The 25,896-nt window shown below is 43.5% G+C and overlaps 1 protein-coding gene across 4 annotated transcripts; it reads right to left on the minus strand.

The window, feature by feature from the left end:
* Positions 1-1,493: 1,493 nt before the first annotated feature.
* MNS1 (meiosis specific nuclear structural 1) lies at positions 1,494-25,153 on the minus strand. Of its 4 annotated transcripts, none has more exons than XM_032948239.2 (10): positions 25,046-25,153; positions 19,245-19,462; positions 15,828-15,955; positions 14,026-14,128; positions 10,796-11,025; positions 8,200-8,416; positions 5,543-5,650; positions 4,753-5,010; positions 4,285-4,410; positions 1,494-2,185 (listed from the first exon to the last, which is right to left on the minus strand). In XM_032948239.2, the coding sequence occupies exons 2-10, from the start codon at positions 19,458-19,460 to the stop codon at positions 2,078-2,080; spliced, it is 1,494 nt and encodes a 497-aa protein (XP_032804130.2). In that variant the 5' UTR covers positions 19,461-19,462; positions 25,046-25,153; the 3' UTR covers positions 1,494-2,077. The 4 variants fall into 4 exon arrangements, with proteins under 4 accessions (XP_032804130.2, XP_032804222.1, XP_075908906.1 ...); XM_032948331.2 differs by having other exon boundaries at positions 25,012-25,051; XM_076052791.1 differs by lacking the exon at positions 25,046-25,153 and adding an exon at positions 24,703-24,719.
* Between the last annotated feature and the right edge of the window lie 743 nt (positions 25,154-25,896).

Raw genomic sequence — 25,896 nt, forward strand, 5'->3', positions numbered from 1 at the left:
GTACTTATTACTTTATATTCTTGGTTCTTTCGGTAAAGTCACATAGAAGCGAAAGAATAAAATAATAAAAAATATAAAACAATAACATTCTCACGACGTTTCGACTGCAACACAAGCAATCATCATCATCATCAGGTGTGAAAACCACGGCAAGAAAATTTGAAAAAAGTGGCGTTTTTTTCTTAACGCTAGCACCACGGACAGCGATTTTGGCAGTTGTTCAGATGGACGAGTCCATCAATATCATTAGACCTCCTTTGCCAATACCAAAATGTAATATGGTTTTTCCCCTTTTTTTCTGGCAACAAAACTGAAACCTTTAACAAGGATTCATGTCTGAATTAACCACACTACCTGCAGTCAAAATGCAAACAAAAAACATACTATAATGTATGCATTGTCCTTGAAACTGATTGGTCCACACCAAGGGACGGCTTTCTTTAGAGCCTCGGCCCAATTGGTGCTCGACCACATGACGCCAGAAGGTGTTCAGCTCAAAGACAATGCACTATCAAAATAATGAGGGCTCGGGGTGAGCATCTACATCATTAGACCTCCTTTGCCAATACCAAAATGTAATAATAGGGTTTTTCCCCTTTTTTCATGTTTTATATTTTTATTTTATTGTTTCCCTTCTACGTGACTTTACCGAAAGCTTTAAATCCAAATTTACTTATTACTTTGCTCAATTAAAGAATCGTTTTCACTCTTATCCAGGGGGGGAGCCAGGATTTTGACTTTGGGGGGGCTGACTTCAATATTCTGAGATATCCAGTGTAATGTTTTCCAATGGGCGCCACAAATGTATAAAACAAATTTTATTGGATTTGAACGCGGAGTTTATTAATAGGTCGGAGCCGCTGATGTGGCTAATAAGTTCGATAAGTTCAAAAGGTTGCCGCTCAAGCAGCCTGCAGGGCAGCACAAGGTGGCAGCCTGCAGGGCAGCACAAGGTGGCAGCCTGCAGGGCAGCACGAGGTGGCAGCCTGCAGGGTAGCACAAGGTGGCAGCCTGCAGGGCAGCACACAAGGTGGCTGCCTGCAGGGCAGCACACAAGGTGGTAGCCTGCAGGGCAGCACGAGGTGGCAGCCTGCAGGGCAGCACGAGGTGGCTGCCTGCAGGGTAGCACAAGGTGGCAGCCTGCAGGGCAGCACAAGGTGGCTGCCTGCAGGGCAGCACGAGGTGGCAGCCTGCAGGGCAGCACACAAGGTGGTAGCCTGCAGCGCAGCACAAGGTGGTAGCCTGCAGGGCAGCACAAGGTGGCAGCCTCCAGCATTTTGCAGCAGCCGGATATCCGGTTATCCCGATTACCGACTTTTCCAAAATTTCAGGGGGGGCTATGCCCCCCCCCAGCCTCCCCTGTGGCTCCGCTCCTGCTCTTATCTAATACAACTCCAATAATGTTTGCCACTTGGGGTTTTGATCGTTTTAGCATGTGCTCAGAAACCGTGCTTTAAAAAACACAGCCAAATGAACAAACAGATGGGCAGAGCTGTATTCATGCTATCAACTTTATTTGGAAAGCATAAAAAATTGCCGGCACCGCTTACCGGCTTCACGTCAGCAATGTGGACCACCACCTCAAGATAATCAGATTTCAGGTTTTTCTTTCAAAGTAAGTTATGTCATATAACTGGATTTTCACAATATTATTGTGTAACGGTAAATATTTTTCTCAACAAATTTTAACTTAGGGTTATATATTGGGTCGAGTGTTTGGTCTGATATACGCAACAATATTTGGAATGTTCAAAATCAACCAGTGTTCTCATGTTAGGCATACATACACATGCTAATTTTATATACTCTCAATTTGTTTTAATCTTTTCAGTTTGAATTCTGAAAATATCCTTAACTGCTTTATCACAGATAATTATGAACAAAAAAGCACACCGTTTATGATTAAAATACGAATATTAAAATTACACATTTCGAAAGAATAACATGAAAATACAACTGTTACCTAAAACAATGAAACACTGCAGAATTCTTAACATTGTATACTGTATGTGAATCTTCAGATTATTACTGATATATTGAATGAGAGCTTTAAGTTTGCCATTGTGTTCTACAGTTTTTAGAAGTGAAAGCTGGCATTTGAAACTTCATTTTCCTCTTGCTTGCGATATGCTTTTTTGAACTTCTCATCGAATAAGTCCAGATCTTTGTCATCTTTAAATACACCCTGATCACAGAAAAAGAACATAATGAACGTGAAAAACGATATACATGATACCCTAGTAATTACCATAACAAATAAACATTTGCAAGACATGATCAACATAAACAAAGTTTTCTTTCACGAAAGCAATGACCAGGAGCTCACAAATACGCATTTATATAATACCAAACAAAAATCTCCAGCTGCTACTGACATTTTCTTCTGCATGAAAAAGTATACCTTTAAAGATGACTGATGCATAATTTATTACACATTTTTGGCCAAAATAGCTTCTCCATAAAAAAAAATCCTGACTGCCACCCATATTACACAGCATTGTGAGAACACAAGTGGTGCTATTACAGGCAGTCCCCCGGGTTACGGAAGGGTTAGGTTCCCGACAACGATCCGCAACCCGAATTTTCTGTATGTCAGAAACTGAACAATTTTCCGCCCAAAATGAAGAAACATCCCATAGGCGGAAATAGTTGTGCCTCCTCTAGCCTATTACGAGATCGTTGTCTCAGTACTATATCACGCTGTCGTCCGTTTTCTATCGCTACCTGTGCCGTATTGCTGTACATACGCCTGGAAAAAACCCCATCGATGAGGAGATAACTGAAAAATTGTAATTATAACCTGCCATCATCATCAACAGCAGCAGAATCGAGGATCACAATCATAGGCAAATCCTCGGTTTACACCCTTTTGTGGTATGCCATTTCTAAATAAGGCACGCTTTGTATTTAAACATTTTATTGACATACGCGAGGCAATTTTAGGAATAACGTAATCTGCAACGTGACATACGCCACCCTAGCCTGGCACCGTGACCCAGTGGCGTTGCCCGCAGCCAGTGTGGTACGATAACTAGTGTACTAAACTGTAGAGCATCTCGCAGCACGCTTCCCTTTGTCTCCACAACGCAACTCCGGTGCAGTTACAAGTAAGTAATAATGTATTTCTTTATTTTAACTTACATTTTATATGCAGTATATAGTTTAAATTATTGTTTTCATTGTAAGTATTAAATTATGTGTACATGTATTGCATGCTAGGATAATACAGGCGGCTATGTCCATCATTTCTTATGGGAAAATTGCTTTTTAAATATGCGATTTTGAGATACTGTGCTTTTCCAGGAACACGTATCGCATATTTCAAGGAGTGCCTGTATTTGTTAATCGTATTCATAATCGGCATCACCAGCAGCAGCATTATCATTAAATCAGCAGCAACATTATCGTTGTTATTATTACTCTATTACAAAAAGCATCACCATGATCAACAGTATTATCAACAACAGCACAGCATTCTCATCATCATAGCAATGGGTCAGCTTTGGGCAGTGCCACAGGTGAGAGCATGGGGGAGGGGGTGGGCTCCATGGTTAACTGGGAATTTAAAGAGCATCTCAGAGCAAACTAGATTTGAAGCTTTCGTGACTGCAGGAATTACTCTTTGGTTCTTTCGGTAAAGTCACGTAGAGAGAAAATAAATTTAATGATAGAGTACGACGTTTCGATTGCAACACAAGCAACCGTCATCAGGTAGAACTAAATTTGAGAGAGAGACAAAACACAGACACGGAGACACACAAGCAGAGAGAGACAACACAGAGACACACAGAGAGACCCAATGCCTCTGTGTCGAGGCCTTAATGGAGAGAGAGGGGTGGGGGCAGAGAGAGAGAGGTGGGTCTGCTGGTGGCTGCTGCTGGAGCAGAGAAATTAGCATGTCAATGAATCCACCCCAAAGCGACCGAAAGAACCAAAGTACATCTCAGAGCAGAGAAATAACTGCTACATCTTGTTCTCTCATTGGGACGATGAGAAAATAGAGCTGTACTCACATTTAGACTTAAAAAATAGGTAGAAAGTGGAAATAGCTAAATCACTAATTATATATTTTTTATATATATACTTTTCTGAAGTATGTACTGCAGTATAGATTTATTCCACCATGTCTTTTTACACGAGAGGTTTGTAAGAGATACATGAAATGCAATTTCAACGTAATTTCGGAGAAATTTGATTCAATACGTTGCATATTTTCTTCCACTCTAAATGTCAAATTTACACGTAATAACATGGTATGAGGTGAATCGTGACATTTGTACAAACCTTGGGTAAAAATCCAAGAAGTTTAGCTGCATGTTCTTTAAGAAGTTTTTGTCTCTCCTCTTCAATGATGGCTCGACGCATCATTTCAACCTGATCAGCCTCTTTCTGAGCCTTCAACTCACGTTCCTGTAAAAGGCAATGTCATGCAGACATGTTGTAATACGATTTAAAGCTTTCGTGACTGCAATGATTCATCTTCTTTGGTTCTTTCGGTTTATACCTCTACTTAGTCTTTACTAAAATCAAACCTTGTTATTTGCAGAAATATTAAAACACTCATCCAACACGTACCTTCATAAAATGTTTAATTAATACAAAGTATTCAGTCAACAAGGGAAGGGCAGGGCCAACAGGGGCGGAGGGGGGGGCTGATGGAAATATTCAGCCCGTCGGTAGGAGAGGCTTCCCACCCGTATTTCTACGAAGCACATACAACAACATTACAGTGAAACTTAAAATGAACCTTACCTGCTCAGCCTGAGAAAGTTTACGTCTCTCTTCAATCAGGTTTTGAACGGCACGACGGTGCTCAAGTTGTTTCATTCGCCTCTTCTGAACATTCATCTGCTCAATACGATCATCTTCAGCAAACTTCACCAGCATCTGCTGCCTGAAGTGTTCCTCCTCTTCATGCTGCGCTTGCAGATGTAGCTGCTTTAGCGCCAAAGCCTCCTGATATGTGTGTTGCCACTCCAAACGCTGTTTTATCTTTTTCTCCAATTCGGCCTGTAACACATTTACATGCATTTAATCCCATAAATATGACGCAGTGGTGCACAAACTGTACTAAGGTTATACAATAACTTGTACAAGATTTAGTACATTATTTTAAGACGTTGTAGTAACTGATCATTATATTTATTCAAATTGCATGATTAGCAGTAGGTTGTGTGTTGAGGATAACATTGTTTTGATCTTTGAAATAAGGTCTACTGACCACAGCAGTGACTTTGCATAACACACCATAAGTGAACATGTCACCTCGTCATTTAAACATAAGTTGGTGTAAAATAACTACTGGTGCCTTATACAAATTACAGTTTATTTTTATTTCGACGATATACCTTTCATATAACAAATTAGTCATGTGAGCCACATGGATTGGTGTCCATAACGCAATATTTAAATGAACAAGCGTTTTATTAGCAGGAACATATCCTCTGTAACAAATGCATATTGTTACTAAGTATGTTTACCATACAGACATATAAAGTACAAACAGTGCCAACTTTGGAAAAGGAGTAAAACAACTGCATACAATTTCCTTCTGACGTGCAGCCTCCTCCTGCTCTTCGAGCAGGAGCTCCTCTCGTATTTGTTCGAGCTCTTCACGCTCCTGTTTCTCAGTCACAATTCTCTCTGCAAGCTGAACATAACATACAGGTGTCAATAAAGTTGCATAATTACTTTTGTAAACTTGGGGACGGTGGATTTAGAGTTATATTTTAAATGGTAGTTGAATAATGAACTTTACAAATATCATATTGGGCCGAGTCACGATACACAATTTGGAATGTAACGTTTAGACAATGTTGCAGGTTTTAGTTTCAAACCTGGAGATACATATCACAAGCAGTAATGGCATCGTGAGACACTTGTTATTCCCAAAAGGGGCTCTTTCACATTGTCATGAACAAAGACAAAGAATAAATAACCTGAGATTCGTGGACGACATAGATCTAATGGAAGGAAGCTGTGTAGTACTGCAGGAAAGTGTTCATGCACTGAATAAGTCAGGAAAGGGTGCAGGACTGAGGATTAACGTGGAGAAACAAACACAATGGTGTTCGGGAGGACATTGAAAAAGAAGTAATAATATAAATCAGCAAGATTGTGAACGTAAGGGAATCTGTATACTTGGGAAGTCTACTGATATGGGACAATGACTGCACGAAAGGCATAAGCGCGAGGATCGCAAAGGCAAAAGGAGTAATGCCAGGATTCAATAACACCTGGAGAAGCAAGCAAAACGGCTATAAGACCAAACTGAACATCTTAAGAACATGCATGTCCATTACAGCTTTGTATGGCTGCGAGAGTTTGGAAATTGAAAAAGACTGACAGAGATAAGATATTGGCATTCAAAATGTATTGCTACAGGATACTGCATCCAAACTGGACCCAAAGAGTGACCAATGTAGAAATATGAAAAAAGTTTGCACATAGAAGACCTGATACAGGAAGTGATAAGAAGAAAACTGGAACTACAGTAGGATCGACAACAACAGCAACATTAAAAGTGTGTTCATTCTAGATTTGAAGTTTTCGTGACTGCAGGGATCCATATTCTTTGGTTCTTTCGGTAAAGTAACGTAGATGAAAAAAAAAATTAAATCACGACGTTTCGATTGCAATACACGCAATCATCATCAGATTGCTTGTGTTGCAATGCAAACATCGTGATTTAATTTATTTCATTTCTTTGATGATTGCTCGTGTTGCAATCGAAACGTCCTGATGTAATTTATTTCATTTTTTTCACCTACGCGACTTTACCGAAAGAACCAAAGAATATAAAAGTGTGTTGTTTGAGATTGGCGCCATAAAGATGTGGCGCTACTTGAGCATATTGGCACAAGATAGAGGAAAGTGGAAACAAATGACAAAATGTGCAGTGGACACCTACGGGATATCTGTCCATGGACCGTGATGGTGATGATGAATGGAAAAAAAGTAAATTTTGATTTAAAGCTTTCGTGACTGCAGTAATTCATATTCTTAGTTCTTTCGGTAAAGTCACGTTGAAGGGAAACAATAAAATAATAAAATATAAATAAAACAATTAAAATTCTCACGACGTTTGGACCATAACACAAACGGTCGTCATAAGGTGTGTCGGTTTGTTTTATATATATTTTATTATTTTATTGTTTCCCTTCAACGTGACTTTACCGAAAGAACTAAGATTAGGAAAAAAAGTAGTCAATACCGAGTGGTAAACTGCATTAATTCCAATGCAACACACACATAGCATTGCACTAAAGAACATTAATTAGCTGCAACTGTAATATGGTGCCCAGAGCATTGTAATGCAGTTATAACGTTTCCCGTTTAATATAATAACAATTATGACAAATGTAAAAATGAAGTATAGATTTTTTTACTCAGATAAGTACGTGTAAGATTTTTACTTATTGTGCTTGCGTTTATCTTCTAGATCCAAAAAGTTAATTCCAAGCATGATTAAAAATATATAGTTATTACATCTGCATGTGCAAATCATATGCCTACACAGGGTGTCAAAAAGTATGAATATACCAAAGCCATGTAATTTGCTTTGGTAAGTTAGCTGGCTGGAAAAACAATGTTTTTGTACCATATTTTGTATATATTTGTGTTACTTGGCAAAAAAGCGACCAATATTGACCTTCAAAATTGTATTGTAAAGTGCAATATAATTTGTTTGCTGAACATAATAATATATTTTTTGTAAGGACACAATTGCATATGGAAGCAAATTAATTAAGGTGAACCCTCGTCAGAGGAATTAACTCATGAGGCAAGAACAGATTGTATAGTCCCTTTTGGAAAATGTTATCTGATAATGAAAAGCAACATGCCACTTTGCCGAAATAAAATATTTCATTCAGAATATTTCATTCAGAAGAGACTACGACATGCTAGGGATTACGTGAAAAATGAATGCTTGGTTTGAGAGAACAAACACAAATTATAGATATATTGACGATGTAAAAATGAAGTATGGGTAGTACACATTCCAAGAAGTATAGCCCATGGGTGAGAATGGTGAATGATTGGCAGCCAAAGGCGGTTGACCACCAAGCACTGAGCAACGGGATTAGCTGGTATGCAGATGGATTGTTATTGCAGGTTCGTGAGGAAAGGAAGAAAAAAACACACATGGGGAGGCCTTTATCAGCAGTACATAGAAGATAACTGAAGGCGATGCCATACCTGCTGATGCAGCACATCCTTGAGAGCCTCTCTCTCTCGTATTTGGGCCATATGGTCCTCCCTACGTCTTTCCTGAAGATGTGCAAACTCCATGAGCTTTCGATTTTCCTCTTCCATTTTATCCTGCTCCATTTTCTTCCATTCTTCCCGTTTTTCGCGGAACTCCTGGATGTAATGCTGTGTTGCCCGTTGCTTTTCCATCCGCAGTTCTATCTCTCTGTCAGTAGGCACAACAATTAATTGCAAATGGAAACATCAACAGATAATTGCCGATCATTAACGTGCTTTGATAAGCTATACATAAGCAACTACGACATCTTTTCAAATCTCAGTTACATTTTACATTAAAAAAATTACGTACAGGAGACCTATATTCTTGGTTCTTTCGGTGAGACACTGCTTAACCAATACATACTTCACTTGGAATGGCACTTTCTACAAACTGAGGGCACCCCAATGGGCTCCCCCCTATCTCCAGTTGTAGCCAACATTTTCATGGAGAAATTTGAGACTGACGCCATCCAGACTGCCACTCTGCGCCCAACCTTATGGAAGAGGTACGTGGATGACACTTTTGTCATCTGGCCACATGGCCGGCCTGCTCTAGACCGATTCCTCGACTACATCAATTCCATACACCCAGCCATCAGATTTACCATGGAAGTCAAAAAAGATGGCAAGCTACCTTTTTTGGATGTCCTAATAAAAAAGAGACCTGCTGGTTCAATGAGCTACTCTGTCTACAGGAAAGCTACCCATACGGATGCCTACCTGAAACTGGATTCCCACCACCATCCATCCCAGAAGTCCCTCATCAAGACTCTGCACCATAGAGCCCAATGCATATCCGACCAGGAACACATAGCCAGTGAACTCAAGCACGTACACCAAGCTCTTAAGGCTAATGGTTACTCCGACTACACAATCCGCAAAGCTATCACTCCAACCATGAAGAAGGACCCTCTTGAGGAACCTTTCAAAACCATCACTTTACCCTACATTGCAGGGATCACAAAAAAGATCTCCAAAATCTTGAAGAAACACAAGATCCAGGTCCGATTCAACAGATTACATAAAATCCGTGATCTGGTTCCGTCTGTAAAAGATGTGATTCCGGACATACAGTACCCTGGCATCTACAAACTAAGTTGCCTCTGTGGTAGTAGTTACATTGGAGAAACCAAACGACATGTCTCGGACCGCATTCGTGAACACAAAGCAGACCTAAAACACGGTAGGACCAACACCTCGGCCGTGGCAGATCACTGTTATAATTTAGTAGGCTCACATGACATTGACTTCTCCAAGAAAGAGGTTCTTTGCAAGCCATCTGGCTACCATGAGAGATTCGTGCATGAGGCTATCCACATATACACACACAGAAACAATTTCAACTGAGAAGATGGATTTTGGCTTAGCAATCATTGGAAGGATTTGATAAACTATTTCGGGTCTTGATTGTTCACGCTTACGGTGGCTTTTAGACCGCATCCATTATTTTCGTCTCCCCCCTCCTCTTTTCCGAACATAGATGGACTCGTCCATCTGAATAACTGCCAAATTGCTCTCCGTGGTGCTAACGTTAAAAAAGAAAAACGCCACTTTTTCCAAATTTTCTTGCTGTGGTTTTCACACCTGATGATGATTGCTTGTGTTGCAGTCGAAACGTCGTGATAATCTTATTGTTTTATATTTTTATTATTGTATTGTTTCCCGTCTACGTGACTTTACCAAAAGAACCAAGAATATGAATCCCTGCAGTCACGAAAGCTTTAAATATAAAATACAGGAGACCCTTGAATGTCTCGGGGGTTATGTTCTTGGAAAAGTTCCGCGAATATTCAATACTTAACCCATACGTAAATAATGGGGTTAGGTACACGGCAACCAAAAATGGACACCACAATTGAAATAAGTATTGTACTGGATGCCAAACAAACTGAAAAAACTAAAGAATTGAAATAAATATTTAGAACCCCTAAGCAAAACACATTCCTAGACAATAAATAGTAATATATACTAAATAGTGTACTTACCGATGATGGTGATCCAAAGCAGGTGTGCTTGTACGTAAGTGGGGAGCGGTAGCGCCCTGCTCTACGAACCCGGTGGCCCGAGTTTGATTCCCGCTCACACCCAACACCAGTGACGATTACCTGAATCGGTCCTGGGCCTCCGCTAAGTTGACTCAGCCTCAAATGAGTACCTAGTGCTTTGTGTAATCATCACCACTGGGGAGACAAAGGCGGCCGGGCGTGGTGCTGGCCACCCACCCCCTCGTGTGCCGTGCCGGCCCTCATAGGTGCTTGCTGACAGCACTTGCCCCAACAGTCACTGACTGCCTCGCGTCCCTTACCCGCCCTGCCTAGCAGTATCAACCATACCTATGAAATGCCAAAACCCCCGCAATAGCTAAATTCGTATACAAATAGGTTGCCCATGATAGGTCGAAACTGCCAATGATAAACCCACGATATTTTTCACGGTCTCCTGCACTGCGTAAAATATATTTGAAACATAAAAGTAGGAAATGGGTAACTAAAACGAATGAAAGTGCTCATATTGGTAACACAGGGTAATGATGGCCCTATATTACCTCTGATCCTCCTCATATATCTTCCGGACGATCTCATCAACCAGGAGCTTTTCCCGAAGGAACTCCTCATAACCCTCCTGCTTGCGTCGCTCCTTTTCCTCCAGCTGCTGCTCCAGGTCCTGCTGGTATCTCACAGTCTGCTCCCAGCGCAAATGTGCCTTTTTCTGCTCCTCTTGGCTCTCACGTTCGTATTCCTCTCTCATTTGTCGAGCACTCTCTGCCTCATGCCTCTATTAGGAATTCAGACGACATCACAATATCACGCACAAATCACATTCTCACAGTGATCATGAAGCACGTCTACTCAGGCTCAGTAAAACAACAAAAAAGTTACCAACATGGGGAAAAATATATCAACAAAGCCCCAATAACCCACATTCTTTTGTAAGTGATATACTGTAATATATCAGGGGTTGCCACCGAATGAACTAGTAGGCCATGCAATACATATACAATACCTCATTTATAATTTCCTCCAATTTTACGGCTTTACGTCACTAGTTTTAGTGCAGGTTTCTCTCCCAAACGAGGCAATTATCTCACCGTTATTTCATTTCATTACAAATACCGAAAAGGAAACCAAGTTTTTTTTTACATAGCAACAAAAAATAACGAAAATATTGAAAGCGAGAGGAATTGTAAACAATATTAAACATTAAATATTAATGCATTTAATAAACCAGTTTTAATTAAAGGGTTATTTTAATTTTAAAATTAAGAATAAAAATGATTTAGGTAATGTACATGATTCACATTTTAATCAAGTTAATTGCGTCTTGATAGCCAGGAAGGTTCACCATGAAAAACCAGCAACTTAATGTAGTACATTTAATCAAGGTCAAGAGATCATCAGTCAATGCTACGACATTAGTCTATTGCTTCTTTCCATTTGTTAAATACATCAGCTGTTTAGAGTTGGCACCTGACCTCCAATATTATCTCTTGCACTATTCAGTGGTCTAAAATAAAATAAAATGTTTCGCTCCGGATGACCGCTGCAAAGTATTATCTGTATTTTGATTGTGTGCTGATCTTAAAGGTGCATTGAAAAATTTGATACTCCGACTGATGCTCCTGTTGTTGTGGAGTGACTCATGCAGCCAGCTATGGCTCTAGGGTTTGGTGTTACATGTTATTTATGTAGTTTATTGTAAAAAATTCGGTCACAGTCCCTTTGATCACTATTACATTACATTTATGGATTTATTTTGGTGATTTCGAAAAGTTTTTTCGTTTGGCCATGTTTGTTTTGTTGTAGTACGGAGTTAGACTGATGGCCTTAATCTAAGTTTTCTTGTTGCTGTTGTTGTTTGACTTGCATCCCACTGGGATGTTTGCACACAGCGTTGGTGTATGGTGGTTTTTCAGGAATATTTTGCTGTTTTTTCCTGGATTTTCTGTTTGCCGAGTCACATAGTCACTTTAAGATGTTTTCTTGTTCATGTTTTTGTTTTTCTGTTTGTTGCGGTTGCACCCGATTCAAGAGCCGAATGGCTCACAGGGCACTTAATTCTAGATTTAGGTTTCCTCTAAGTCGCTAGCCTCTGGGTGTCCACTCCAATGTCGTCTCAGTAACTTGCCCTCAATTCATCATTATCAGATAGGCAAATGAACAAATCGTAGTTTGCAAATAAAATAAAAAAAATGGTTTATGAACCTTAAATAACCATTTTGTATAAATGTGTATATATCACAGGAGAGCTCCAATATAATCCACCCTCCAATATTCTTCTAATAATAAAACAGAGTCAAACGGAGATACATTAAGACAAATACATGGACAAAAAAAGATACAAATTGAGCTGCAGGAAGACAGAGATATAGAGACAAGATCTTTATTTGAAGCTTTCGTGACTGCAGGAATCCATACTCTTTTTGGTTCTTTCGGTAAAGTCACGTAGGTAGAAAAATATAATAAAATAAAAAATAATACATCACGACGTTTCGATCGCAACACAAGCGGTCGTCCTCAGGCAGAAAAAATAATCCACATATGTGGCGAAGGGCAGTGCATTAATAACCTCTTGTTGTAACAGCTCTCTCGAAGTGTTCTTCCCGGTTCAGCAGTTCCACTGCTGGATTATTTTTTCCCGCCTTAGCACGACCGCTTGTGTTGCGATCGAAACGTCGTGATGTTTTTTTTATATTTTTCCACCTACGTGACTTTACCGAAAGAAACAAAGAGTATATAGAGATATAAACGGAGTGGCAGAGACAAACGAAGGTGCACAGAGACAAACACAACTACGGAGATACGGAGAGACAAAACACATATACTCTTTGGTTCTTTCGGTAAAGTCACGTAGGGGAAAGTGAGCCCTGCTCACTTTCCCCCCCCCTCCCCCCCGGCATTTTGCCTTGCTCATCTTCTAATCCCTCTAGCAGCGCTCCACTTCCCCTACCCCACACCCCCCTCTCTATCTCTCCTCCCTTGCTGCTCCCCCCTCTCTTACCTATATGGCCTCTTGTCACGGCAGCCCTTTTGCCCACTTCAGCAATTGTTTCTTGCTGCGGTAGTCCCACCTGATGACGGACCGCTTGTGTTGCGCCCGGAACGTCGTGATTTAATTTATTTTATACCTACGTGACTTTACCGAAATAACCAAAGAGTATGGATCCCTGCAGTCACAAAAACTTCAAATCTAGATTAAAACGCATATACTTAAGAGACAAACGGAGCTACGGAGAGACAAACAGAACTACAGAGGCAAACGGAGCTAGAGAGAAAAGGGGGCAACATAGACAAATTGAGCTGCAGAGAGACAAACGCAGCTGCAGAGGGGCAAATGGAGGTACATAATGTTTGACCTTTCTTGTTGACGTCACACAGATTAACTGCGCTGACATGATCTCTCGAGTGCTAAGAGATTTTTGCACTTTTTAGACTCGCCCAATAAGTCTCAATGAAAAATAATTTAGAACTCCTAAAATTCATGTTTTCACATAGACCCAGGACAGAACTCCTATAATACACATTTTTACACAGACATATAGGACAACATTCCTATTATCCCCATGAGTTAATGGAGTCACGCAGCTGACATCCTCCTAAAATTTGAGGAGCACCGTGATGGCAGGAATTTTGTCATCACAGATTAATTCTTAGATTTTTTTCACGGTGTATCGCGAATTGCAGGATCTGCTGGTCGGTCGCCCCCCACATTACCATGGATTTTTGGATTTCCCCTGTGCTATAAAGAACACACAAATGAAGAGACGTATATATTCACCATTGTATCAAGAAGCATAGTACGTTTCTCTGTAATCTGTGCTGCCCATTCACGTTGAGTGTAGCCAGCCTTTAGCTTTGCCTCCAGCTCTCTCAACTCCAGGCTAAAATGCACACAGCAACCAGTTATGGCATGACATCAAATATAATTAACACAATTCAACGCAATAACATCATCGAATATTGTAATCATTAAGCACTCACACCTGTGGTCAGTCTAATCATTATTAGTATGCTTGTTTACTCAGGAAAGCCTCACAAAATCAACGCTCTTCTTCAGGAGGGTTCTACCAAGTTTCCTTTAAGGAGGTGACCTTGCTGTGTGTATGCGTAATTTTCAGGGTTGTTTTTTTTTGCAATGGGATGTTTGGCCAATACCAGTTATATTTTGTGCTTTCGCAGGAAATCAGAAAACCCAGAGGAAACCCATCCAAAATATGGGAAAACATAGACTCCACAAAGAAAGGCACAAAGAGTTGGGATTTGAACCCAAAACCTTTTGCTGTGAGGCACAAGTGTTATCAACTGCACGAATCCACTGCCAAAACCACTCTATCACTAATACCACGGCTACTGTTCCCATAAACTTCAACCATTCATTGATTTCTCCACAAACGTAGAGGACCGTTTCATCGAAATCACTCTATTCAATCACCACAATGCTGGTAAAAGCACTTCAATTCATTCTCTTTCCCTCCTCACCCTGCTAGACATTCTAATTCCATCCAAATCCTCATTACCTTGCTCCATTCAAAAACGTGTTAACTTTACTCTTTGGTTCTTTCGGTAAAGTCACGTAGAGAGAAAATAAATTAAATAATAGAGTACGACGTTTCGATTGCAACACAAGCAACCGTCATCAGGATGAAATAAATTTGAGAGAGAGACAAAACACATACTGGGACACACAGACAGACACACAAGCAGAGAGAGAGAACACAGAGACACAGAGAGACACACAACATAGACACACAAGCAGAGAGAGACAACACAGACATACAGAGAGAGACACAGACAGAGAGACACAAACACAGAGCGAGACAACACAGACACACAGAGACACACAACATAGACACAGTGTGTCTGTGTCACACTCTGTGTGTCTATGCTGTGTATCTCTCTCTGTGTCTGTGTGTTGTCCCTCTCTGCTTGTGTGTCTGTCTGTGTGTCTATGTTGTGTCTCTCTCTGTGTGTCTCTCTCTGTGTGTCTGTGTTGTCTCTCTCTGTGTGTCTCTCTCTGTATGTCTGAGTTGTCTCTCTCTGCTTGTGTGTCTGTGTGTCTATGTTGTGTGTCTCTCTGTGTCCTCTCTCTCTGCTTGTGTGTCTGTCTGTGTGTCTCAGTATGTGTTTTGTCTCTCTCTCAAATTTAGTTCTACCTGATGACGGTTGCTTGTTGCAATCGAAACGTCGTTCTCTATTATTTAATTTATTTTCTTTCTACGTGACTTTACCGAAAGAACCAAATAATAATTCCTGCAGTCACGAAAGCTTCAAATCTAGTGTTAACTTTATGAAAAGTTTGTGACCGACAGATTTACATGTTGGGCATTTGGACATGTGCATAGCAACAATGATAAGAAAAGCACCGGCATAATATAATCTTGGCCATGAAACCTCACATGCTGCAAATTTGTCTAATTGATGCTTAAGTTATTTGCCACATTCAGATGTTCTTGAAGGGTTTATATAAAATGAATTATGCACAACCCATTGGGGGGGGGGGGGGGGAAGAATCTGGTGCATTATGGATGTTCCATGTTTTATAGACATTGAATATTTGTATTTTAAAATGTACCATGTTACCTATTTTCTCTTATTTGCAACCGCATTTTCTCATCCCTGATTTGATCAAGCCTGATTTTTTCCATTTCACGAGCAATCCTTTCTTCCTGCTCCAACTGCTGCTCCCTCAGAAGTTTCATTTCTTCAGCCTGAACAGACAACCATAAGACAGAAACTGCATGAACATTTCTTTCATCAAATCTATTCCAAGTCAACAATAGGTGTATTTTTTTTTGCAACACTACTAAATTTAATGAAAAAGTCCAATGTTCCCTCCAAAAATGTTCCAATGTTTCACTGTTGGGTGCAACATGGGAAGGTCCCTAAAGTATACTGATGGAAAATTACACGTAAAACTCACCTTATAAAAAACGTATAAAAACTGTAGTTTTGTTGCTTTTTTATTTTCATGTTAATTTCCACTCATGGTTCAATTAGCTGCTTTAAGTACAGTAAAACCTTGGATTGCGAGCAACTTGGTCTGCGAGTGTTTTGGAAGACGAGCAAAATTAAATATTAATTTGATAAACGAGCGAGGTCTTGCAATACGAGTAGTACATATACAATTTGTCTGCCGAGCGTCACGTGATCACAACTGATATACGAGTGCTTTGATAGAGAGTGCTTTGGATTACAAACACGTTTCCATAACGAATTATGCTCGCAATCCAAGGTTTTACTGCATGCATATATTAAGGTTAGCATGTTTTAATGGCTGTTCTCTATAAGGCAAAAATAGTGTTTGTTTTCTTATTCAAACTCATGCAACTTATACCATGCCTGGCAGATCCAGAACTGCTCGAACCTAAGGGAAATGGTTTAGGTAGATTGGCCATGGGGTCGTTTCACTGCACTTTATATCATGCTGGTCATGGATTGGGGATCGGAGAACATTGTTTCATCTCTTATCAAGTAGCTGATCAGTATGGGTGGGCCTATCTAGTAAAGCTCCATGGGTCTTTATGCTCTCAAACTCATTTTTTTTTACATCAAGGCAGCCAAGTGAAGCTCTAACTCCATTGCCACGTGGCCAGAGCCATTTTGTTAGGATACTGATGTTACCAAGCAACTGAAATTAACAAGTTTCTACAAATTTGAGTTAATTACTGACTTACAGCAAATAAAATATTTACAACAGTAATAATGTAATATATCTTATCTTATATAATGCGCACACTTTTTTCCTTACATTCTACCCCTCTGGTTGACTGTTTGGTTACGGTGACGTCACAAACGTCAAACATTCGGCGTGTGCGACGGGACACATTAACATAATTTCACACTCTTTGGTTCTTTCGGAAAAGTCACGTAGGTATAAAATGAAATAAATCACGACGTTTCGGGCGCAACACAAGCGTCCATCATCAGGTGGGAAAGCATGGCACAGTCGCACAGGCTGGCTGGCTGTTTGCTGAGCGTTACAGCACGCATCAATTACCTGCAAACGCGATGATACAAACTTCCATTAATAAAATAAAGGTGAAACACCCTATCCATGCAACACAAATTTAATAAACCTGTGCTGCAAAAATGCTACGTAATTTGCAACTCACCGTCGCTGGTCCAACTAATCGTACGTCGATACACTCGGTGCACGAAAGCCCCACTTGCGACAACACGGAGATAACACATTCCGTGGCACAACAAAAACAAACTGTTTCAAGACAACTTGCAAACTTCTACTCGCACTGGCCAAACGAGCCGCCGAACTGTTTCGTTTGGCGGAGCGATCCTCCGCCAGCTGTGATGAGTGACATCACCGCTGGGAGTGCGTGTGTGTGTGTATGCACACGTGTGTGTGTGTGTTTTTGTGTAGCGAGAGTGTAGCGGGTTAGCACGCTATCCAACCCCCAGTGACGATAATCAGATCCGCTCCTGGGCCTCCCCTAGGTTGACTCAGCCTCAAATGAGTATCTGGTGTGGTGTGCAGTAAAGCATCGCCACTAGGGAGACAAAGGCGGTCGGGCGTGGTGCTGGCCACCCACCCTCTTGTGTGCCGTGCCGGCCTTCATTAGGTGCTACTCGCTAACAGTACTTGCCCCAACAGTCTGTTAAGGCTATACGGGGGTTCTTTGTCAATGTGTGCATGTGAAAGTGAGTGTGTGCCTTAACAGCTCTGTTGATTATCCTCTAGGAACTAGGTCGACTTAGCCTCAAATGTGTACCTGGTGCAGTTTGTAAACAACACCACTGGGGAGACAAAGGCGGCCGGGCGTGGTGCTGGGCACTCACCCCCTTGTGTGCCGTTCCGGTCTTCAGATGTGCCGCTGGCTAACAGCACTTGCCCCAACGGGGGATCTTTGTGTACAGGTGTGAAAGTCAGTGTGTGTGTCTTCGGAACAGACCCCCTTCGTAAATCGGGGACTGCCGAAATGCTCGCGGAAGTTCCGCGGTTTCCTGCAAGTGCTGTAATATTATCCATAATAGAGGTTTTGGGTTAGATCGCGTAAATATATAAATATGTCGTTAAACCCGCCACCACCCGATACAGCCAACTAGCAAGGGTTGTCATGTAAACAGAACATGCCAATTCGTCACTAGTACAGCACACCGGTGTGTTGGAGAGCCAAGCCAAAACATTTACAATAGGAGGTGACAGCCAGATTTGTGGAGAAGTCCACCTGTTTCGTTCCTTACACAAAGGCGGAGATGTGGTGACCACACTGGGGGGGGAGTGGCAGGTTTAACGACACATTTATGTATTTGTAGTGAGTTCAACTGAGTCGCAGACGTACTCTTGGAGGCAACACATTTTTTTAACACCAACACACAGGGGAACTGCCCCTTAACAGAATAACAATCTATGGTGGTGACCACCAGGCTAACTACACTAATTACAACGTAACTAGCTACTACGTACCAGGACCACAGCTCGGGTCCAGGTCCACGTGTTGAATGTAGATGTAGACGGTTTCTTCAGGATGAACAACGCCGGTTGCTCTGGGGACCCGGCTTATATCCTCTGCGGCGTGCTTGGCTCCGCCCTTGGCCACGACCACCTTCCAGAATCCTCGAGCAGGATCTGGACCCCGACCACGTGACCACCCCTAGCCCCCACTCGGGGCCTCTTTGTAGACTTAACAGGTCACGTGTCTTCTCGGGTCAACCAGAGTGCCATGGCCTTGAGTAACCCCTTCTCTACAGCCGGCACTCCCACACCCTATCCTGTAGGGCTGGCACTGCACGCCAAGCGTGGTGCCATCCAGCGCTATCAACCAGCGCTCACCGAGCCCCTCGAAGGCCGGTACTACACCCACACCATAGTGGTGTCCGCGAATGTCGTTACATCGCACGCCGTGCCTCTCTCGGGCCGGCACTGTACAGTGACATCCCGCGGTGTCACTACGCTATCTAACCCAAAACATATATTACGGACGATGTTGATCGTGAAAGCCTACACGTGAAACTATAACATTACATGACTCCACTTGGCCTCACCTTTGATAAGGCTTCCTTCAGCTGCTGCTCATGTTGTTCCTGCTGCAGGTTGCGTATTACTCGTCGGGTCTCCTGTTGCTCTTCGCTCCTTAAATTGGCAGCAAACTGCTTGTCTTGGGATAACCACTTCTTCTGCTCTTCCCGTTGAGTTTCTACTTGACGGGCATGTACTAAAGCCCTTTGGTGGCAACGTCCTTGGTTCCTACGCCCAGACATGACTGCAAAAACATGTGTCAATAACGGATGATGTAAAAAAAAGTCATGGTTTGCAATGGACAATTTCACAAACTGGCTCAGCAGACTTGTATGAGCCTGTGCTTTATATTTCAACTAGCTTTCCAACCCGGCTTCGCCCGGGACTTGGATTCACCACGCCCGGCCGCCTTTGTCTCCCCAGTGGCGATGTTCAGACACCACACCAGTTACTCGTTTGAGGCTGAGTCGACCTAGGAGAGGCCCAGGAGCGGTTCAAATAATCGTCACCGGTGGTGGCCGTGAGCGGGAAACGAACTCGGATCGCCGGGTTCGTAGCGCAGCGCGCTAACCGCTACACTACAATGCGTTACGCTTCCACATGCGCGGGTCACGTGACAGATTTGACGTCACAGCTCAATTGCCAAGCCAAAAAATTATGCATTATTGAGCTTCCCAACCCCCAAAAAACCAAAAGTGTATTTTTTTATAATGTTTGCATGGTGTACAGTCTGGAAAGTACCCACATGGCAAATTTGCAGTTTGTTGCATGTCGGGAAGTACGCTAAACATTTTGAACAGACACACATATTCACAACTTTGCCTTTTATATATATGGAGATGATAGATCAACCAAATACTCGAAAAGTGTTACCTTGGACGACTCAATACAGTTCTATAAGCCTAAGGAACTTGCTCTGAACTCTAAAATATACAAGTATGCTTCAACGGGTTATGTATCTGCCATAAATATGACTAATTACAAGTATACGAGATGGCTTATGGAAGTGAATTAGACGTTGCTTCGTGAGGAAAATAGGAAAGAGCAGAGCATGATGCAGGCGAAGTTGAGAAAGCACATGAAGGACACCAGAGTGAAACTGGCACAGGATAGGACTAATGTACTTACTGGCAGAAGCAGGCAGGGAAGATGAACAATGGTAACAGTTAGAAGGACAGAGAGCAAGGCGTGATTTTCGATGTTAAACGTATTACAACTCCACCATCACTGTCACGTAACACCATGTTTAGCTCTGCACCCCATCAACTCCACCATCACAAATCCACGTTCATTCTTCCAAACTCACAAGTTCACGCTCAGCTTTCCACACTCATGACTCCACATCGCAACCCCACTCTACTCCCTCAACCCCCCACCATCATGATCCCACTATAACCCCTCAACCCCACACCATCATGAACCCACTATAACCCCTCAACCACACACCATCATGATCCCACTATAACCCCTCAACCACACACCATCATGATCCCACTATAACCTCTCAACTCCACACCATCATGATCCCACTATAACCCCTCAACCCCACACCATCATGATCCCACTATAACCTCTCAACCCCACACCATCATGATCCCACTATAACCTCTCAACCCCACACCATCATGATCCCACTATAACCTCTCAACCACACACCATCATGATCCCACTATAACACCTCAACCCACACCATCATGATCCCACCATAACCTCTCAACCCACACCATCATGATCCCACTATAACCTCTCAACCACACACCATCATGATCCCACTATAACCTCTCAACTCCACACCATCATGATCCCACTATAACCCCTCAACCCCACACCATCATGATCCCACTATAACCTCTCAACCCCACACCATCATGATCCCACTATAACCTCTCAACCACACACCATCATGATCTCACTATAACCTCTCAACCCCACACCATCATGATCCCACTATAACCTCTCAACCCCACACCATCATGATCCCACTATAACCTCTCAACCCCACACCATCATGATCCCACAATAACCTCTCAACCACACACCATCATGATCTCACTATAACCTCTCAACCACACACCATCATGATCCCACTATAACCTCTCAACCCCACACCATCATGATCCCACAATAACCCCTCAACCCACACCATCATGATCCCACTATAACCTCTCAACCACACACCATCATGATCCCACTATAATCCCTCAACCACACACCATCATGATCCCACTATAACCTCTCAACCACACACCATCATGATCCCACTATAACCTCTCAACCCACACCATCATGATCCCACTATAACCCCTCAACCACACACCATCATGATCCCACTATAACCCCTCAACCCACACCATCATGATCCCACCATAACCTCTCAACCCACACCATCATGATCCCACTATAACCCCTCAACCCACACCATCATGATCCCACCATAACCTCTCAACCACACACCATCATGATCCCACTATAATCCCTCAACCACACACCATCATGATCCCACTATAACCTCTCAACCACACACCATCATGATCCCACTATAACCTCTCAACCACACACCATCATGATCCCACTATAACCCCTCAACCACACACCATCATGATCCCACTATAACACCTCAACCCACACCATCATGATCCCACCATAACCTCTCAACCCACACCATCATGATCCCACTATAACCCCTCAACCACACACCATCATGATCCCACTATAACACCTCAACCCACACGATCATGATCCCACCATAACCTCTCAACCCACACCATCATGATCCCACTATAACCTCTCAACCACACACCATCATGATCCCACTATAACCTCTCAACTCCACACCATCATGATCCCACTATAACCCCTCAACCCCACACCATCATGATCCCACTATAACCTCTCAACCCCACACCATCATGATCCCACTATAACCTCTCAACCCCACACCATCATGATCCCACTATAACCTCTCAACCACACACCATCATGATCTCACTATAACCTCTCAACCCCACACCATCATGATCCCACTATAACCTCTCAACCCCACACCATCATGATCCCACTATAACCTCTCAACCCCACACCATCATGATCCCACTATAACCTCTCAACCACACACCATCATGATCTCACTATAACCTCTCAACCACACACCATCATGATCCCACTATAACCTCTCAACCCCACACCATCATGATCCCACAATAACCCCTCAACCCACACCATCATGATCCCACTATAACCTCTCAACCACACACCATCATGATCCCACTATAATCCCTCAACCACACACCATCATGATCCCACTATAACCTCTCAACCACACACCATCATGATCCCACTATAACCTCTCAACCCACACCATCATGATCCCACTATAACCCCTCAACCACACACCATCATGATCCCACTATAACCCCTCAACCCACACCATCATGATCCCACCATAACCTCTCAACCCACACCATCATGATCCCACTATAACCCCTCAACCCACACCATCATGATCCCACCATAACCTCTCAACCCACACCATCATGATCCCACTATAACCCTTCAACCACCCACCATCACGATCCCACTATAACCCTTCAACCCGCGCCCCTAAACCCTCTCAACTCCACCGTCACCCTTGGGGGCGGGGGGCGGTGACACGGTCGCTTGTTGCTCAGGGTCACGGTTCAACAATAGCGGCCGCCTTGATTAATACTGCGCGTGTAAATATTATTAAAAAAATATATGCGCCGTCTGCTTCACAGTGGACGTTAAAGATCCAGTGACGTTAATTCGCAAGAGTTAAGCCTTTGTGTGCCGGCGTCATGGTCCAAACAAATGCAGATAGTACCCGAGTTACGATGGTCCGACTTACGATACAAAATTGTAAAATATAAAAAATGTTCGCGCGGCAGGCAAACGCAGCAGCGTACGAGATACGATCCTGTACGTTGGGACGCTGCCAGGATGTACGCGGATCCCGCCTTGTGTGATGCAGATAGGATTGTTTCCTGAAAGTGTTTTCTATTAAAATGCAGTTCATATAGGTAGGCTAAGAATTTACCTTGTGTTTTTACTTTACATTTTACTGTGCAATACGGTATTGTAATTAATAAATACATACGGTATATAGTTTATGCAGTGCGGTACTGTTAATCGCTCTGTTCAGCTAAATTATCACCATTCTTTAAGACTCCTGCGTAGGCTAGGCCATCTTCTACTTACGATATTTTTGACTTACGATGGGGTCGTCGAAACGCATCTCCATCGTAAGTAGAGGACTGCCTGTACCCGCAAATTACCGTGGGTTTTCTTTGACATGGCAAATCATCGCCCCCTACTGGGAAACACTTGCAGGACCCTCTTTAAAGCGTAATGAGACTCATGCAGGCTTTCCTCGGGGAAAAAAAAAACAGCGGAATGGGATAATGAAAAAAAAACCTAACCTCAACTCTCCACTCAAACTCCACCGTGACCTCTAACCCTGTCCGTTGCATCATCACAACTCCACGCTCAGCCCTCCACCATGAACGTTCCACCCTCACAACCGCTCCATCTTCTCGGTTCTTTCGGTAAAGTCACGTTGAAGGGAAACAATAAAATGCATAAAATACTTTACCGAAAGAACCAAGAATATGAATCACTGCAGTCACGAAAGCTTTAAATCAAAATTTAACCGCTCCATCATCCCTTAATTCTCAACACAATCCCACCCACCCCCCCAACTCCACACACAACTCCACCATCACCTCACGCTCATGACTTTCGCCCCAAACTCCGCATAAGCACAACTCCAACCTTACCCTCTCCACCCCGACCACCTCTCAACTCGACTACAACAACAACAACAACAACCGCCATTAGCCACTGAGTGGCGGTGACGTCACCACGACGCCTGTGCTAGGCCACGTGCACGTTGAGGCCACGTGGAGTGTCGAACGCCCCGCTGGGGGCAGGAGGTCACGGGGGCAGACCCAGCAGGTGCCACGGGTCGACTGACTGAGATGACTGAAACGACTGGCTGATGCACCACCTGTGCCCCCCTACTGTGCCAACCTGCTGTGCTTTAGCCACCCGGCGCTCCGCTCGTTGTTGTGAGCGTCGCTCCTCCGCCCTCCCGTTGTTGTTGGAGGGCGACTGCCTCCAACTGCCCAGCAGCCTTACGGTGCACCTAGCCTGGCACTGCTCAGTAGCAGCGTCCTTCACGAGCCTCCTCCTCCACAGAGGCCGATCTTGACACCGCTGGTACCAGTCATCAGCAAGTCCACTCAGCTCACCCCAGGTAACAATTCAACCCCTCTAGCACAAACTCCACCCTCTCAAACCAAACCGGGGCACAACTCGACTCCACCTTCGTTCCAAGCACCCCTCTCAACTCTCGGACCCTTCTTTCCGCGATCACAAAAGCCCCCGGGCCACACACGAACGCGCGTCCCAACTCTCACCGCCTCCACCTCTCACCGCGTCCCAACTCTCACCGCCTCCACCACTCACCGCGTCCACCTCTCACCGCGTCCACCTCTCACCGCGTCCCACCTCTCACCGCCTCCACCTCTCACCGCCTCCACCTCTCACCGCCTCCACCTCTCACCGCGTCCCACCTCTCACCGCGTCCACCTCTCACCGCGTCCCACCTCTCACCGCCTCCACCTCTCACCGCCTCCACCTCTCACCGCGTCCCAACTCTCACCGCGTCCACCTCTCACCGCCTCCACCTCTCACCGCCTCCACCTCTCACCGCCTCCACCTCTCACCGCCTCCACCTCTCACCGCCTCCACCTCTCACCGCGTCCCAACTCTCACCGCGTCCACCTCTCACCGCCACCGCTCCACTCACCTCGGCCCTCAGTGCCGCGCGCGCGCGCTCCTCGCCGTCTCCATGGCGACGCCCACAACAGCTGACGCGAGCCCCACCTGGGTCTGCCCGCGCTCCCATTGGCTGCGATGATGGGAGCGGGTGGCGCGGGGTGAGAAGGGGAGGGGGTTCGGTTTTTTTTTTCCACGTCACGTGATACACGCGACGTTTCGGGACGTGGCCTCCACCAATCCCACAGCGCAGAATGCATCGTTCTCATGGCACGCGCATTCTCGTGCTATGGAGTTGGGGGGGGGTAGGGGGGCGGTCATTTCACGAAACGTCACCTTTTGTGTTATTCCTTTTGGGGCGGTGTTTGAGTTTTGTGTGTAAAAGGGCCGTCCATAAATGACGTCACGCACCTAGGGGGGGAGGGGCCAGACATTTGTGACGATGTGTGACGACGGGGGGGGGGTGAGAAATGTGACGTCACATCAAAATGAGTAAGTTTAAATATAGACAACACATATTCTTGGTTCTTTCGGTAAAGTCACCACGTAGAAGGGAAACAATAAAATAAGAAAAATATAAAACAATAAAATTCTTGCTGTGGTTTTCACACCTGATGATGATGATTGCTTGTGTTGCAGTCGAAACGTCGTGAGAATTTTATTGTTTTATACTTTTATTATTTTATTATTTCCCTTCTACGTGGTGGTGACTTTACCGATAGAACCAAGAATATGAATCCCTGCAGTCACGAAAGATTTAAATCAAAATGTACAGACAACACGTTCTACTTAATTAAATAGACGTTTTAATAAATGTTTTCTCCTACAACATCAGAGTGCAGCGCCACATTAAATACGCACTACAATGACAATAGTTTAAAC

This window comes from Petromyzon marinus, chromosome 1 (genome assembly GCF_048934315.1).
Source record: "Petromyzon marinus isolate PM22_M1 ecotype Great Lakes invasive population chromosome 1, UKy_Petmar_22M1.pri1.0, whole genome shotgun sequence".
Lineage (NCBI taxonomy): Eukaryota > Metazoa > Chordata > Hyperoartia > Petromyzontiformes > Petromyzontidae > Petromyzon > Petromyzon marinus.